Source organism: Odocoileus virginianus, chromosome 27 (genome assembly GCF_023699985.2).
Source record: "Odocoileus virginianus isolate 20LAN1187 ecotype Illinois chromosome 27, Ovbor_1.2, whole genome shotgun sequence".
Taxonomy (NCBI): Eukaryota; Metazoa; Chordata; class Mammalia; order Artiodactyla; family Cervidae; genus Odocoileus; species Odocoileus virginianus.
The window spans coordinates 35682992-35697303 of record NC_069700.1 but is presented as its reverse complement, the minus strand read 5'-3'; the positions used below and the strand labels follow the sequence as shown (position 1 = coordinate 35697303).

Here is a 14312-nt window from a genome sequence, read left to right as displayed (position 1 = left end):
CCTGGAACCCCAAGAAATGAGGAAAGCTCCTGGAGAAGCAGGTAGCGAGTGGGGAGGGGCCAAGGCCTTCTAGAGGGCTGCAGAAACACACCCAGCCCTCCACAGCGTTTTGGAGGCTCCAGAGGAGACCTGTCAGTAAAAACCAGGTGAAAGTCACTCACGCTCAGGTTCCCCCAGTCAGCCTGATGAAGAGAGAAGAACAGTGGAGAAGACAAAAGGGATCAAGTCTGAGTGGGGGTTGCAGTTTATTTTCAGACACACTCAGAGGGTGGGAGGTGGCCAGCCGGCTCCCTCTGCGTCCCCTCCCTGCATTTGGTTTAATCAAGAACTCCTCTCCCCTGACCTCTGAATCCCTCAGCTGTGCAAGATAGACGAGGCACTTGACCCCACCATCAGGAGGGGCTCAGGCAGGTGTGGGGTGCGGAGGGTAGAGGTTGGGGCGGAGTTCAAGTATTCACAGTTCCCCTGTGCACACCCCCGGATTACACTGTGCCCAGGCCAGAAGGGAGGGCCCCAGCCCTGGGGTTCCTAGTGGTGTTTCTAGCCCTTCTCTCAGAAACTTACGATGCGCTCCCTGCCCCTTTCCCTGACAATACAAATGCAGTCCTAAACCCTGTAGTCCAGGCGAGGTGGGGGCCCGGGCAGTGCGCTCACCTGAGACCCCTCCCTTCCTCACCTGTAGTGGGGGGGGGGGGGTGGCGAGCTGCTTGTAGTGATGGGTGGGAGCAAGTGGTAACATGTGGGGGGACAGAGGCCCTCAGGAGCTGTGGTCTGCACCCCACCCCACCCCAAATCCCTGAGAGTCCACCTCCAAAGTCAGTATGGGCCGGGGGGGGGGGTTGGGGGGGTGGGAGTGGGGGCTGTGGGGACCTCGTCTCCCCCCCCCCCCCCCCCCCCGCCCCAGTCCTGTTCCCTGGGAATGTGATGCTCAGGAAGGGCCAGGTCTGGGCTCCAGGCCCAGCTTTAAAGCTCAACCTTCCAGAACTGCTGAATTCTGGGGAAGGGTAGAGCTACTAACCCCCACAGCCCAGATGTCCTGGCTTTGGGCAGACTGGTGGGAAGGAGGGGTGCCCTTCTAAGGGTATTATAAAAAGCTAAAACCGTTAATGACGACTTGGAAGAAGTGGTTCCCAGCCTCTTGCTTCCCCAAGTTATCAGTCTCCCCAGCACCCAGCAGAACGGCTGAGGGGGTCCCAGAGAGCTAAGGGAGAGGCCACTGCCCCCCTCCGAGAGGGGGCCCGTTAGCACCATGCAATGTTGGAGCACCCAGCAGTCTGATGGATGCCCCTGGGCAGGGGCCCTCCAAAGCTGGAGTGCCCACTTACTAAAGCTTCTGTGCTCTTAATGGGGGGCAGGGGGACACCCCTGCTGGAGAGGAGGTGAGGGGAGAAGCTGGGACCAAAGTTCACACAGGGGTCTCAGGACCCCAAAGGACCCCTCCAGGAGTCATGACTTGAAGAATCTTCGTACCACAAACTGGCCCAACAAAACCATAGCCAGAACTATGACTACGTTCTTGATGGGGCCGTTCCCCAAGTCCAGAGCTGCCACCTGCCAGGAGAGACAGAGGGGTCATGGGCGGAGGTGGCTGGTGAGGGCTGGTGGCTCCCGGGGCCCGGGGTGGGGTGGCTCCAGCAGCAGGGACGGGGTGACCAATGCTCAGGCACTCACCCAGCCACCCCTCTGCGCGATCCACCTGGCGATGCAGCGACGCAGCATGAAGTCGGCCACAAAGCGGGTCACCTGGCCCAGGAAGCCCGTCAGGCCGCGCTGGTAGACGTAGAGGGCCAGGCGGTATCCGAAGCCCAGCAGAGCCACCACGCGGCCCCAGTTGATGCCGCTCTCAAACAAGCTGCGGGCAGAGGAGACGCTGTTGCTGGAGACTCCCGGGGGGCCCTTCATCTTCCTTCCCCCTCCCATCCCTTTGGACCCCCCACCCCCATCCCCTCTCTGCTGGAAAGCAAAAATGGCTTAGCCATGAACTAGGGGGGCAGAGGCTGCCCCAGCCTGGCCTCGATCTGGGAAGAGCCCATGTCCCTGTGAAAGGAGAATGCTCGGAGGGCAGATGAGTGGGGCGCTGCTGCTGGGGCTGTGGCCCCGTGCTGGGGGCGCAAAGGCTCACAGAGCCTGGAGGGCAGAGCGGGCGGGTGGAGGCAGCGGGGAGATTACCTGTGGGCACTGCTGCTGGCCTGGCAGCCCGGGGACGGCAGAGAGAAAAGGACAGAAGAGGAGGTTAGGACAGTCTTGGAATCACAGCGGAGTGGGCGGTGACCTCTAAGGACACAGGCAAGGCGTTCAGCTCTGAGCGCTGATTCCATCTCCTGCTCCTGCCTTCACCCTCAGCCTCGAATCTGCCCCAAGGCTGACTTCCTTAACCCAGATGGTGACAACGGCTAACACCTCTAAGTGTGCACGCAGTCCTAAGCATATTTCCCCTAGTTTACGGACCAGGAAACTGAAGGCTAGGATGTGCCACAAAGCCGGTAAATGGTGAAGCTAGGATTCGCCCAGGCTGCTGGTCTCTTGAGGCCAGATCACAGCATCAGGAAGTCATCTTCAGGACCTGGTGGGCTGAAGCCAGGTTCAGCAACTATCTTTGGTGTGAAATGTGGTTCCAAATCAGAACGACAGCTGTGTCCCAGCAGTGCTGGGGAGCTCTGGGGACACCCCCACTGTGGGCCGCCCCCCCACAGTCCTGATCTGCCAGCTCATGTTGGTGTTAGGGCTCATGAAGGCTGTGCCCTTGTGTACAAAGATGAGGAGCCTGGGCTTAGAAAGAGAAAGACAGGGGCCCGAGGCCATGCGTGAGTTAACAGCAGAGGCGGGGACAGAAAACACATCTCCCGACACCAGCAGAGAAGCTTGTCTCCCGTCTCACAGACAGAGCCTGGCGCGCCGTGGAGGGGTGGTGGCCGGGGCTACCTGGACGCGATCTTGGTGAAGTACTCGTAGGCGTTTTCTGCCGTAGGCTGCAGGTGCTGCAGCATGGCCTGAAATTCCGAGTCGTAGCGCCGGTTGATGTCGTCCCCGATGATGGCGAGCTGGCGGCCCACCTGCCCCATGGTGCTGGAGGAGCAGGAGGCGGCCAGTGAGTTAGGGCCCGGGCTGGCAGTGAACCGCTCTTGCCTGCCTTAGATGCCCTGGCCTGGGACGCCCCGCCTGGGAAGTCCTGACCGTGTTCTCAGACACGAGGGCTGGCCCGGGCACAAGGGCCAGGCTGTGCTGAAAAGGGTGCCGGTTCTGGGATGGGAGTGGTGACCCGAACGCAAAAGGGCAGCAGCAGGAGAAGCCCCTCCTGGCTTGCTCCGCTCCCAGAACCGACATGGCGACCCTGCGTGAGCCTCCGCTTCTCTCAGCACGTCCCTGTGGGCCCAAGGGCCGCAGCTCACCTGCTGGGTTCTGGGTGCAAGGTGGCCATCTCTGGGTCAGTAGGCGCAGCCGCCCCCTCGGCCTCCTGCTCCTGCTGATGGCGGTAAAAGACGTAGCTGCGGAAGACCTCCTCCGTGTCCCGGGCCACCTGCTCCTCTGGGGACCAAAGCTGGGAGTCAGGGAGGAAGTGCTCTGGGGAGGAGGGTTCCCTCTGCCGGGGGACACACCTGTCCCTCCTCTGGCCCTCAGGTGACACCTAGGGCTGACTCCGAGTAGAGCTGTCTTCTCACAGCAGCCTTGTGGAGGAGGCGACTGCCCCGTTTATAGATGGGGAAACTGAGGCACGGTGTTAGCGTCACGTGCGCGAGGTCATGTGGCTGGAGTGAGCAGTGTGGCCAGGATGGACTCCAGGGCGTTTGGGTCTCTGATGTTTAGTGTCCAAGGCACCCGGCTTGGCTCAGGGACCATGGGAAACAGAGTTTGAAATTGCAGCCCAGGAAAGTCACACTGGGATATAGTGAGCGGCCTGGGATGCTCAGGCCAGGAAGCAGCCTGTGCTGGGTGGCAGAGCTGCCGGCCTTCCGGGTGGTCCCCTTGGGAGAGGGCACTCTTCCTTCCTCCCCAGAGTCTAACAGCCCATCTCCCCGTTGGGCAGCCCTGACCAGGTGATAAACCGCCTCACTTCCTTATTTCCCCAGCTGGGATAAGACAGCCGCGCCCACGCCTTCCCTGCTGCTCGCCCATTGCTGGCTGCCCGGGGAGGGCAGTGTGGCCTCCTCAGGCCCCACGCGTCCTTCCCCCCGCCGCTCCCGGGGCTGGGTCTTGCCTGCACCTCGGCTGCTGAGCCGGCTGGCCGCCTGCACTGGGTGGGGACGTGCTTTTCCCCTTTGCGCAAGGCGGGTAAACTGAGGTGGGCCCCTGGGACCGTCCGGGTCTGCTCTTGCCAACCTCCCAGCTGGCCCCGGTGGCTATGGGGTGGGTGAGGGGGCAGACAGACTCTTACCCGAGGTGGAGGAGGGGTCAGGCTCGCCGCAGCCCTGCCCGGGGGGACCTGGGCCTTGTCCGGAAGCCATTCCTCAGGTCCTGGGGAGAAGAGGAGTGTCAGACTGTTGGGGGCAGATAGGAAAGCAGAGATGGGACCAGGGGCTCCGGCAGTCCATGGAGGTGTGGAGGGCCGCCTCCGGAAAGACCCACTGACCCAAGAACTTATCACTTCACTGGCGGCTCTTCAAGGAAGATTGGGGCTGAAGAAGGCCAGGCAGCCAAGACTCCCCCCACCGGGGACCAGCCCAGGCCCTGGGGCGGGGAGGCCACAGTGGTGGCCAAGCGGCTGTCTCGTCACGTCTTACCCCACTCTGGGCAGGGGAGGCGAGTTTCAGAGGCGGGGTTTCCTTCCGCTGCCGCTGGGGCCCCCTGCACCCTATCCAGTCCATGCTCACTGCAGACTCGCCACCTTCCAGCCAGTGACCCTGAAGGCCGTCCCGGAAGGTCCCACTCCCCCCACGGCTAGTCAGAGCACATCTGTTCTCCAACTCGGGCCTGTTAGCCGCACACATCTCGCGAGAGCCTCTGGTGCCCTCCTCATACGTGCGGGAGGAGGCAGGGTAGGCACCGTCATGCCCACTGCACAGGTGGGAAAACTGAGGCACAAGGAAGGCCCCAGGCCGCAGGGCTAGTCAAGCCTTCAGGGCGATCTGAATTTCCACACGTGTCCATTCTCTCCTCAGTGCTCATGTCAGACTTGCTTCCCAGTCTGTGGGACCTCAAAGAGGCTCGTTTGTAGGGCCGCCTTCCCTGCTGGTGTCGGTCTCTGCCCTTGCCCTGCCTGCCTAGCAGGTGGCTGAGGAAGCCACGTGTACCCCTCGCCCTCCTGTCTCCGGCCCCCATCTTCCCCCTCCGCCGGGTTCTGACCACAGCCCCTGGCGGCTTAGTGAGCCCTGGGCAGCACAAGTATTTCCTGGACATAAGCTGTTTCACTTTCAGTTTGCACGCTCCTCATTGCCCCGCGCCCCAAAGCTGCCTCCATCACCCAGGCGGGAAGCCCCCCTCCTCCCGTCACTCGGGAGGGCCCACCCAGCCTGGGCCTAACACACATGCCTCCCTCTCCTCCCAGGGAGGGCCGGTGTACCCCCTCCTCCCTGGGAGGGCCTGTGGACCGTATACCCTCCCCCCTCAGGCCTGGGGCCATTTTCCAAAGGGCCTCAGGAGAAGGGTGGGGAGCGTCCACCTGTGTGCCCCACCCTTCACTGTCAAAGGGGCAGGGACAGGGAGAAGGGACTCGCCCCTCCTGCGGCCCGCGGTCCCCCGCCTGCTTAAGACAGAACTTTGCTTGGCACCCCCGCATCCTAGAAGCTGCTTCCCAAACAAGGCGCCTTTCTCCCTCCCTTGGTACCCAAACGCGGTGCCCCCCAGGACATCATCAGGGCTGAAGGATGCTAACTGCACCTCGACTCCCTTTCCCACTACCCCTGGGGCTCACCACTGGGGATAATATGGAGCCTTGGAACTCGCCCCAGGGCCAGAGGCCTGAGCCGACCCGGGACTTCCTCTGCCCCCATCCAAGTGGCCTGACTTCCTGGTGGGGAGAGTCCACTGTGCCCCACCTTTTGGGTTTGCCAGGCCCAGGATGCTGCTGGAGTTGGGGGGAAGGGGGGCAGATCCTGACCTGGTCTTAGGACTCCCGGGGCAGCAGGAAGCACTGTGAACGATCTCCCGCCACCCTTGACCTTGACTCTGACCTCCACTCCCATCCCCCAGACTGCTAAAGAACCTGGCTCTTTGGCACACGATTCTCGGGCAGCCAGGGCCAGGGCAAGAGGGGACGCAGCCTGAGGGGCAGCCCGAGGGAGCCCCGGCTGGATTGGGCCACCTTCAAGGGTTGGTGGAGCTGCCCGGGCAAGCTTCGCGGCATCCCCCTCCCCAGCGGGCTCCCCAGGGGCTCCCTGCCTCACCTCTGGGCCTGGGGCTGCCCAGGGAGGGGGGCATGGGCAGGACTGTCCTGGCTTACCTCCCCGGACCCTGACCCAGGCCCGGGATGGCCCAGCGGGGTGGAGGCCAGAGATCCTGAGGGGCCAGGGACTGCTCCCAGGGTCGGGTCCCCAGGCTTGGCTTCCAGGAAGGGGTGTCAGTGGATCCCCGGTGTCTGGAGCGCAGCCTCTGCCGGTCCCAGCGCGGCCCTAGGGACCCGCGGGGCTGCGGCGATCATAGAGGCGCCAGCGGCTCCCGGCTCCCATCAGCTCCCTCTAGAGGAAGTAGCTCAGTGGCCGCCGGATGCGAAGCCACAGCCCGTGGCCTGAGGCGGGTCTGGGCTCCGCAGGAGAAAGCGGCCTCCCTCCTCCTCCCCCACAGCTTTTCCCCCACCCTGATTCCCGGTCCTCCTTCTCGGTCTGTCCCCTGCTCCCTTCCCTCAGTGTCAGTAAAACAGCCGGGATGGGGAGGTTCCTTGAGCCCCACCCACTGTGTGCCAGGCGCTTTAAAAGCCCTTTGGAGGGACTTCCCTGGTGGTCCAGTGGCTAAGACTCTGTCCTCCCAACTCAGGGAGGTCTGGGTTCGATCCCTGGTCAGGGAACTAGAGCCCACTTGCAGCAACTAAGAGTTCACATGCTGAGCTCAGACACAGTGAAGCCAAATGAATAAATATAAAAATAAATAAATAAGAGCACTTTGGAACAACCCTGGGAAGTTGGTGCAGCGGGCCACACCCATCTTACGGGGGAACAAACTGAGGCTGGACTGGCTTAAGGAACCTCTCCCGAGGTCACTGAGATGGGTTTATAATCAGGTCTCCGGGAATAATACTGAGATTCAGCGTGCAGTTAAGACTGCGCCAGGCGCCTACCTTGGTGGTTTCCACAGGGGAAATGTGACGTCACCCTGAGTGTGACGGGCAGGCACGCAGGAAGGAGGGCACGGGGGGCCCGCGCCAGCTGGACGCTGAGAAGGGAGGGGAGGGGGAGGACAGCCACCGGCTGCGGGGAATGAGTGGATCCCAAGGATGGCAGGGCCGCTGGGGAAGGACAGGCGGGGAGGAGAGAGCCCTGGGCTGCCCTGGACCCCATCCTCAGAGCTAGGGTTCCTCGGGACTGCTCTGCCTGCCCCCCCACTGTCTCCTGGGGCCTCCCCAACCCCCCCAAGCCCCCACCCCAGCTGGCTCCCCAGGCCTTGTCAAACCCCTGCCCACTCTGCTCCCAACAAATGCCCCCCCCCCCCCTAGAACTCTTGGAAGTTTCCAACTGGAGGTTTTCAATTTGAAAACCCCCTTCTGTTCTTAAGCAGTTGGTCCTGTGGTGGCTGTTGTGGCCGCTCCTAGTCAGGGACCCTCTCAGGATGGAGGCCCCTGCTTCAGGCCCTCGACCCCGAAGTTTGGGCCGCTCCTCCATGTTCTGCTTTTTCCGGAGCTTGGTGGGCAGCAAGCGCAGCCCAAAGAGCTCAGACAAGGCCCCGCGGAAGGGCCTGAGGGGGCAGGACGCCGTCCCTTTGATGACCAACCGTCGGGGACGAGCCGCATGGAGGGAGTCCAGGCCTCCCACCAGGCTGACCTGCGCCCGCCCTGAGGCCCTGCCGCGGCCCAGCCCCTCGAGGCTGGAGATGGGAGACCCAGGGCCCCAGACCCCCCCAGCCGCAGAGGTCCTGAGGGTCATGACTCGGAGCGTAGAGGTGAAGCCAGTCCTGCCCAGAGGAAGCCAGGAGGTGCTGGGCCACCTGTCTGAGCTGGAGGAGAGGGAAGAGGCGGCCACAGGGGAGGCCTCAGGGAATACGGGGACCTCAGAAAGGTGAGGGGCTGGGCTGGGGATGGAGGAGCTGGGGGGAGTCAGGGTGTCAGGAGGGAGGAGGACATGGGCCTGAGGTTTGAGGACCCGAACTGGGGACAGCCCAGGGGCTTCGCTGGTAGCTCAACTGCTAAAGAACCCACCTGCAAGGCAGGAGACCCCTGTCTGATTCCTGGGTGGGGAAGATCCCCTGGAGAAGGGAGAGGCTACCCACTCCAGTATTCTGGCCTGGAGAATTCCATGGACTGTAAAGTCCATGGGGTCGCAGAGTTGGACACGACTGAGCTACTTTCACTACCAGGAACGGACTCCTTGGGTGGGCAAAGGACTGGGTGGGCATGGTCGTTCACATCAAGGTGGAGAGGAACCTGGAGATGACAGAGGGAGGCTGAGACGGGGGTCCTCCTGCAAGTGAGGGGTTGTGGATAGGGGCACTGAAAAGACAAGGGTATAGGCCAGGGGCTAGGAAAGGTGCGTGTGGGGTGTTGGCCTCCCATCACTTCCCAGCTCCTTGCTGGGGCCCTCCCCTCCTCCCTACTTTTGAGGGGATCATCCTCCTCTCTGATGAAGACCCCAGAGGGCACAGCAGAGAGCAGTGGGGAGCAGGGGGTTGGAGGAGCTGCGCAGGGCCTTGGCGGGGGTTTGGGACCTTCACCACCTCTCTGGGCCCTGCCTGCCACCCCCATCTGACTGTGCTCTGGGATCAGGAGCCACTCTGCCCAGGCCTTGGCGGTGGAGCTGGGATGCGTGCCGAGGGCTGTGGGGCCACTGGATTTCAGCCCCGAGGCCTTCAGGGAGAAGGAGCGTCTGCTTGATGGTGAGTGCGGTGGCCGCAGGCCCCGGGGGACGGCCGGGGCGTCGGGCTGGGGAGGAGGCGGGGCAGTCTGAGCAGAGCTGGATCCCAGTGCCACTCTGCCCAGGCGGTGTGAGGGCGGCAAGTCGCTCAGCCTTTGTGCATCTCAGTTTCCCCATCTGTAGAATGGGAGCATGATAGCACCCCTGTCAGAGGGCATTAGCAAGGATTAAGTGAGACGTTCTCTCTTTGTGAAATGCCTAGAACTGTGCCTGGCATATAGCAGGCATTCGCCAAAGGACACAAGGAAAGCTGGCCCTAGCTCAGCCCTCCCGAAGCACCCGTGCTCCTCAGGCTGGGCCTCCACCCTTTGCTGTGGGCCCCCAGTGACCACTGCCCTCCACAGGTGACCTAAGGCTGGCCTCCTCCAAGGTGGGGGCATCTCCCTGGAACCGCCTCCGCGGCTTGTACAAGCGGCTCCAGAAGGGGGCCATGGCCAAGGTCCGTGGGGCCCCAGCGCGCGGAGGCGGGCGGAGGCGGGGTGGGCCCGGGAGAGCGGCGCCCGTCTCCCCGCCTCCTGCTCTCTGCTTGGGGGTCGGGGTCGGGGTGGGGGCCCAGGCTCGGGCCGCCCTCCTCACCTGCGGGGTGGCGGTCACACCCAGTTCCCTCTCAAGGAAGGCCTGCCCCGAGAGGAGCCAGGCGAGGAAGAGGAGGCGGAGGAGGAGGCAGACAGCGCCCTCAAGCTCTGCGTCCCAGGCACCGTCACCCTCCAGTCACCGCTGCATAAGGCCTTCAGGTCAACGGACACAGTAGGTGGGTGTGCTGCCCGCACCCCCTCACCCCGCCCCCAGCCCCGCTTTGACGGAGCGGCCCTCAGATGCGATACCAGTTAATACCACCAGGGGGAGCCATAGGACCTAAAATGATCGCCCAGGCCGGGAGGCGGCGGAGGCCTGAGGGGGAGGCGGCGGGTTACGACCCGGACAGTGGCTCCTCCAGCACCACCCTTTCCCAGCCCAGAATTCTAGCTCCTTCAGTGGCGCCCCCTGCACCCCCAGTTTTCCCATCAGGTGTGCACTTGCTGTGACGGTGCCCAGGGGGCCCCCCTCTCCCATCGCAGCCACCTCGCCACTCTGGTGTGGCGAGCAGATGTCTTAGTGGTAATGAACGACGGCCTCCAGTAAAGTCGCCGTTGACATTTTCCTTACCATGGGCCAAACCCCCTCCTAAGCTCTTTTCATGCAATGCTGCATTCTGACTCTGAGGTCGGTCCTGTTATATAGTCTCCGCTTCCCTGTGAGATCACTGGGGCCCAGAGGGGTTAAGTAATTTGTCGACGATCACCTCGCTTATCAGTGGCAGAGCTGGGGCTTGAACCCCCGCGAAGTGGGTTACTCCGGACTGGTAACGCTGGACTTGGTAGCTGGAGGAGGCGGGGCGGGGTGGAGCAGATGTCTGCCCCTGGAGTGAACGCTGTCCCCAGGGAGGCAGGTAAAGAGAGTCACATTCACGACGGGAGCAGGGAGCCGAGTGAGCGTCCTGGGACAGGCTGGGCGGTGGGGAGGTGGAGTCCGGCGGGCTCCAGGGGCCCGACTGGGGGTGACCAGGGGCCACGCAGGGCAGGGAGAGGTTTGGAGAGCTGGGCCACTTCGCCTTCCTCAGATCCCAGGCAGGCTGCAGCTGCCCCCTCCTGCCTGTCCCATACCCGTCTCTGGCTCTCAGGTTTTGTGGAGGCGGAGCTAAAGAAGCTTCTGGTTGTTCAGCGGGAGTCCCGCCTCTGGAAGATGGGCGACTATGATGGCCGGGAGCTGCTGACCCAGCCAGAGATCACCCTGGAGGAGGCAGGCGTCGTGGACGGCCAGGTATGCCCACCCACCCACCACCCCGCCCTGCCTGCGGGCACCCGGAGCCTGGGGCTGGAGACCTCCGGTCTGCATAGGCTGCGGGCCCAAGCTCCAGTCACCCCCGCCCCCTGCCGGGCAGGAAGGGCATAAGTCCTTCTCCATGGTGGTCTCTCCGAGAGCAGGACCCCAACCTCCTAAGCACACGCTTCTCCATCCGGCTGGTTCTCACTTAGCCCAGAGCCCGTTGCTAAGGCGTCACTGCCACGCACTTGCCTGTGTGGTTTTGGGCAAGTCCCTCCCCCTCTTTGGGGTCAGTTTCCTCGTCTCCATGGGGAGGGAGTTTATCAGGTGGCTTGACGGCTTCCCTGCGCCTCTGTCATTCGCATAATGTGGCTCTTTTCCCGTCTTCTCTCCCAGTCACATCCACACCTCCTCCCACAAACACACACAGGCGGCAGGGGAGTCGCCAGGGGTAACAGTGGGGACCACCCCCAGCCTGCCCTCTGACGTTGGCCTTAAAGGTTAGGCCTGTCCAGGCTTCTCTGAGTGCACTGATAGATCTGTTGATGAAAAAAATGTGTCGATTTCCTTTCTGGGTTAATTTCCATTCATTCATCAGCTCATCCTTTCCTTCAGTGGACATCTGCCCCCCTACAGTCTGTGTAGTTCACAAAAGGAAGGAGCAAAGTCTGTAGTAGCCTCTGCTGTGGCCTGACTTGCTCTGTGCCTTTGAATATGGGCTTTGGTGTCCTCACCTGGAAGGGGGCATTGGAAGACGAGATGAACTGAGGAGTGTGTGGCATGCGGTCAACTGCAAAGGGCACTCCATGTCAGGGATTATGACTCACCCCTCGAGGGTCACGAATTCCAGGAATCCTTGCCCACCCATCATCCTGAGCCTTGGGCCACGTCACCGGGTGCCCCGGGTGCTCTGGGGAGCCTCACCCTAACCCACACAAGTCCTGGCTCCGGTAGGGCCCCTGCTTTGGGCTTTTCCTGCTGAAGGGACCTTTTCTCCCCTGCCCCCTCCAGGGCCGCCCCCTGAGCTGGCCTGCCCTGTCCTGGGCGGCGCAGTCCTAGTTTAGCCTGAGCACACCGGGGCCCACCAGGGGGTTTCTGGGTGGTGGCAGTGAGCGCGGGCTGGCGCCTCACCCGGGGACGGGGCAGCCTCGGGAAGAGCTTCCTGCTGGGGGCGTGTCGAGGGTCCTATCCTCATCACCACCCCCTCTCTCCTTGTCTGTCCTCAGGGACACCAGGCTGAGGGGGAAGGAAGCCGAGCCCCGGCCTTTGGGGAATGCTGGGGCCCTGGGGGAGGGGCGCCGAGGCCGCAGAAGCAGCGCCCCGGGCTGGAGCGGGGGGTGCCGAGCCCCCTCGGTGTGGCGTCCAGGACAGAAGTGAGGGAGGGCATGGGCCGGCTGGGGCTGCTCCCCCCAGGCCGCAAGGAGGTGGCTCCGGGCTGGTGGGCCTGGGCCAGCTGCGGGCCCCTGGGGGCGGCTTCGGAAAGGTGGTCTTGGGGTGCTTACCTCTGGGGGTGCAGGTGGGACGTTCAGGGGGGCACTGAACAGGGAGAGGAGAGTCCAAAGACACCAAGTCCTCCACTTTCACCCACTTGTTACCCCCAGCACCTGCTTCTGGAGGAGATGGACGAGATGGGAAACTGGCCTCCAGAGTGAAGCTGGCGCCGCCCGGGGTCCCTGCAGGTGTGGAGGGATGGAGCCCCGCTTCTCAGGGCACCTCAAGGAGCCCCTGGGGCCAAGGGGTCTCAAGATAAACCGTGTCTGTGCATTTGCAGGGTGGGCCTGCCCGGCAGACTGCTCCCGCTCGTCAAAGTCAGGCCCAGCACGTTACTAATAAAACTCAGTTGGCATTGGGCTCCTTGGCTGTCTGTCTGCGGAGCCCGCCCCTCGTCCTGCACCGGGAACAAGCCCAGCGTACTCAGGGTCTCCGTCTCGTTCTCGTCGGGGCCCACAGGCCCCAGGCCACCCCAGCTGCAGAGCCCCAGGCTCCATCTGAGCTGGAAGACAGCAGGTCTGATGCACCTGACCTGGGCGGGGAAGGACCTGGGGGCCATGAGGCCTGCAGGCCCTGACTTCCCTTCCTCTTGAGTTCCCAGGCCCAGCGTGGGGCCTCCCGGGAGGATCCGGGAATTCTCCAGCAGGAAGTCCCTGCCCAGCCGGCACGGGGACAAAGCCAGGAAAGCAGACCATGGGGACCTGCCCCAGGGACCGGGCTGGGGGCAGGTGAGAGGCCCCTGGGTAAATGGAGGTGTGCCACAGGGGTGGGGGGGCCGGGGCCCACTCTGCCAAGCAGAGTGCCGGGCACCTCTGGGGACCCTGGGTGCAGGGAGGTCCAGACATCTAGGAGAAGACATTCCTCCACCTCTACCGAATTCCAGAAGCGAAGGTGGGGTTGAGTTACTGGCCATGGGAGGCACACCTTCATCCCTGGCTTCGTGGGCATCCAATGGGGGGAGGGCCAGCACAGTTTGGGCACCAGGAGGTGCTGTTTGCCGGGAAGGCCGGCTGGCTACCCGTGGGGTGCTTGTTCATTCCCTCCCGGTGGGGTCCGGGCTCTGAGCCCCCAGCGTACACGTGAGACAGCTCACACCGCCCCAAGGCTTATCAACACCACTGCTGTTTACAGAGACACACTTGCCTTCTCCACGGGGCTCCCACTGGGTCCAGCCCAAGGCCTGTACAGAGCTGAAGTTCAGTGTCAGAACATGGAAGCCGCTTGAATAATTATTGTGATTGTTTACCACAGCTGTTTGTCAGTCAGATGGGAGTGCTTGGGGGGGAGGTGGTGGTCAGCCCGCTGACCTCTCGCCCAGCCCCACCCAGCCCAGCGAAGGTGAGCGCCTTGCCTCCCACCCCCGCAGCCAGGGCTCAGAGGGGAGCTCGGAGACAAGATGGCTAGTGATTCACAAGTGGGCCAGGGCTTCCCAGGCAGACTGCCCACCCCCTGGAATCCTTGACTCAGGCCCTGAGCTGGGGCCGGTGGAAGGGCCCATGCGACTGTCCCCCTGAGTCAGCTGGGAGGCGGCCTTGTGATCAGATGACTCACCTGGGCCCTGATTCCTTCCTCCAGGATGTTGGCTGGTGGGAAGTGTGGGGGCCTCGGAGGGCGGCCTGTGGGCTCCCTGGTGTCTTCCCCGTGGACGCAGCCCTCCTCACAGACCCCACGAAGAGGGTGCTTCTCTGCCTTCCCCCTGCCTGGGAGGCCCCCAAACTTGGTGCCAGCCATGCGCAGGCTGGAGGGGTACCCCCAGGCGCAGAGCAGTCCAGACACCTCCCTGCCCCCTCTCCCGGTGTCTTTGGGCAGGACCAGCGGCCCCTGGGCACAGGCAGGCACCACATTGGGTCAGGGTAGGCTGGACCCTGCAGGCAGCTGCTCACGTGAGCCAAGGGGCCTGCGAGGGACCTCCCCAAGTGGACCTCGGTTCTTGGGGAGCGTCTCAGCCTTGGACCCCCCCCCCCGGCTCCTCTCTTTCCCCTTCTGTCAAGTGAGGGTCCTGGCACCGCGTGGTCCACCCGCCTC

At 63.3% G+C, this 14312-nt stretch overlaps 2 protein-coding genes across 6 annotated transcripts; one reads left to right on the top strand and one right to left on the bottom strand.

Moving 5' to 3' along the window:
• Window positions 1-221: 221 nt before the first annotated feature.
• BAK1 (BCL2 antagonist/killer 1) lies at window positions 222-6630 on the bottom strand. 3 transcript variants are annotated; one of them, XM_020881932.2, is made up of 6 exons: window positions 6377-6630; window positions 4373-4452; window positions 3390-3525; window positions 2923-3066; window positions 1672-1852; window positions 222-1551 (listed from the first exon to the last, which is right to left on the bottom strand). In XM_020881932.2, exons 2-6 carry the CDS (start codon window positions 4440-4442, stop codon window positions 1447-1449), a joined length of 636 nt encoding a protein of 211 aa, XP_020737591.1. In that variant the 5' UTR covers window positions 4443-4452; window positions 6377-6630; the 3' UTR covers window positions 222-1446. The 3 variants fall into 3 exon arrangements, with proteins under 3 accessions (XP_020737591.1, XP_070312702.1, XP_070312701.1); XM_070456601.1 differs by lacking the exon at window positions 6377-6630 and adding an exon at window positions 4719-5200; XM_070456600.1 differs by lacking the exon at window positions 6377-6630 and adding an exon at window positions 4568-4703.
• Window positions 6631-7561: 931 nt separating this feature from the next.
• LOC110130148 (gametogenetin-binding protein 1-like) lies at window positions 7562-12647 on the top strand. 3 transcript variants are annotated; one of them, XM_070456599.1, is made up of 7 exons: window positions 7564-8141; window positions 8846-8955; window positions 9338-9432; window positions 9594-9744; window positions 10654-10793; window positions 12398-12475; window positions 12568-12647. In XM_070456599.1, exons 1-6 carry the CDS (start codon window positions 7696-7698, stop codon window positions 12446-12448), a joined length of 993 nt encoding a protein of 330 aa, XP_070312700.1. In that variant the 5' UTR covers window positions 7564-7695; the 3' UTR covers window positions 12449-12475; window positions 12568-12647. The 3 variants fall into 3 exon arrangements, with proteins under 3 accessions (XP_020737575.2, XP_070312700.1, XP_020737574.2); XM_020881916.2 differs by having other exon boundaries at window positions 7562-8141; window positions 9606-9744; window positions 12398-12647; XM_020881915.2 differs by having other exon boundaries at window positions 7565-8141; window positions 12398-12647.
• The last annotated feature ends 1665 nt before the right edge of the window (window positions 12648-14312 follow it).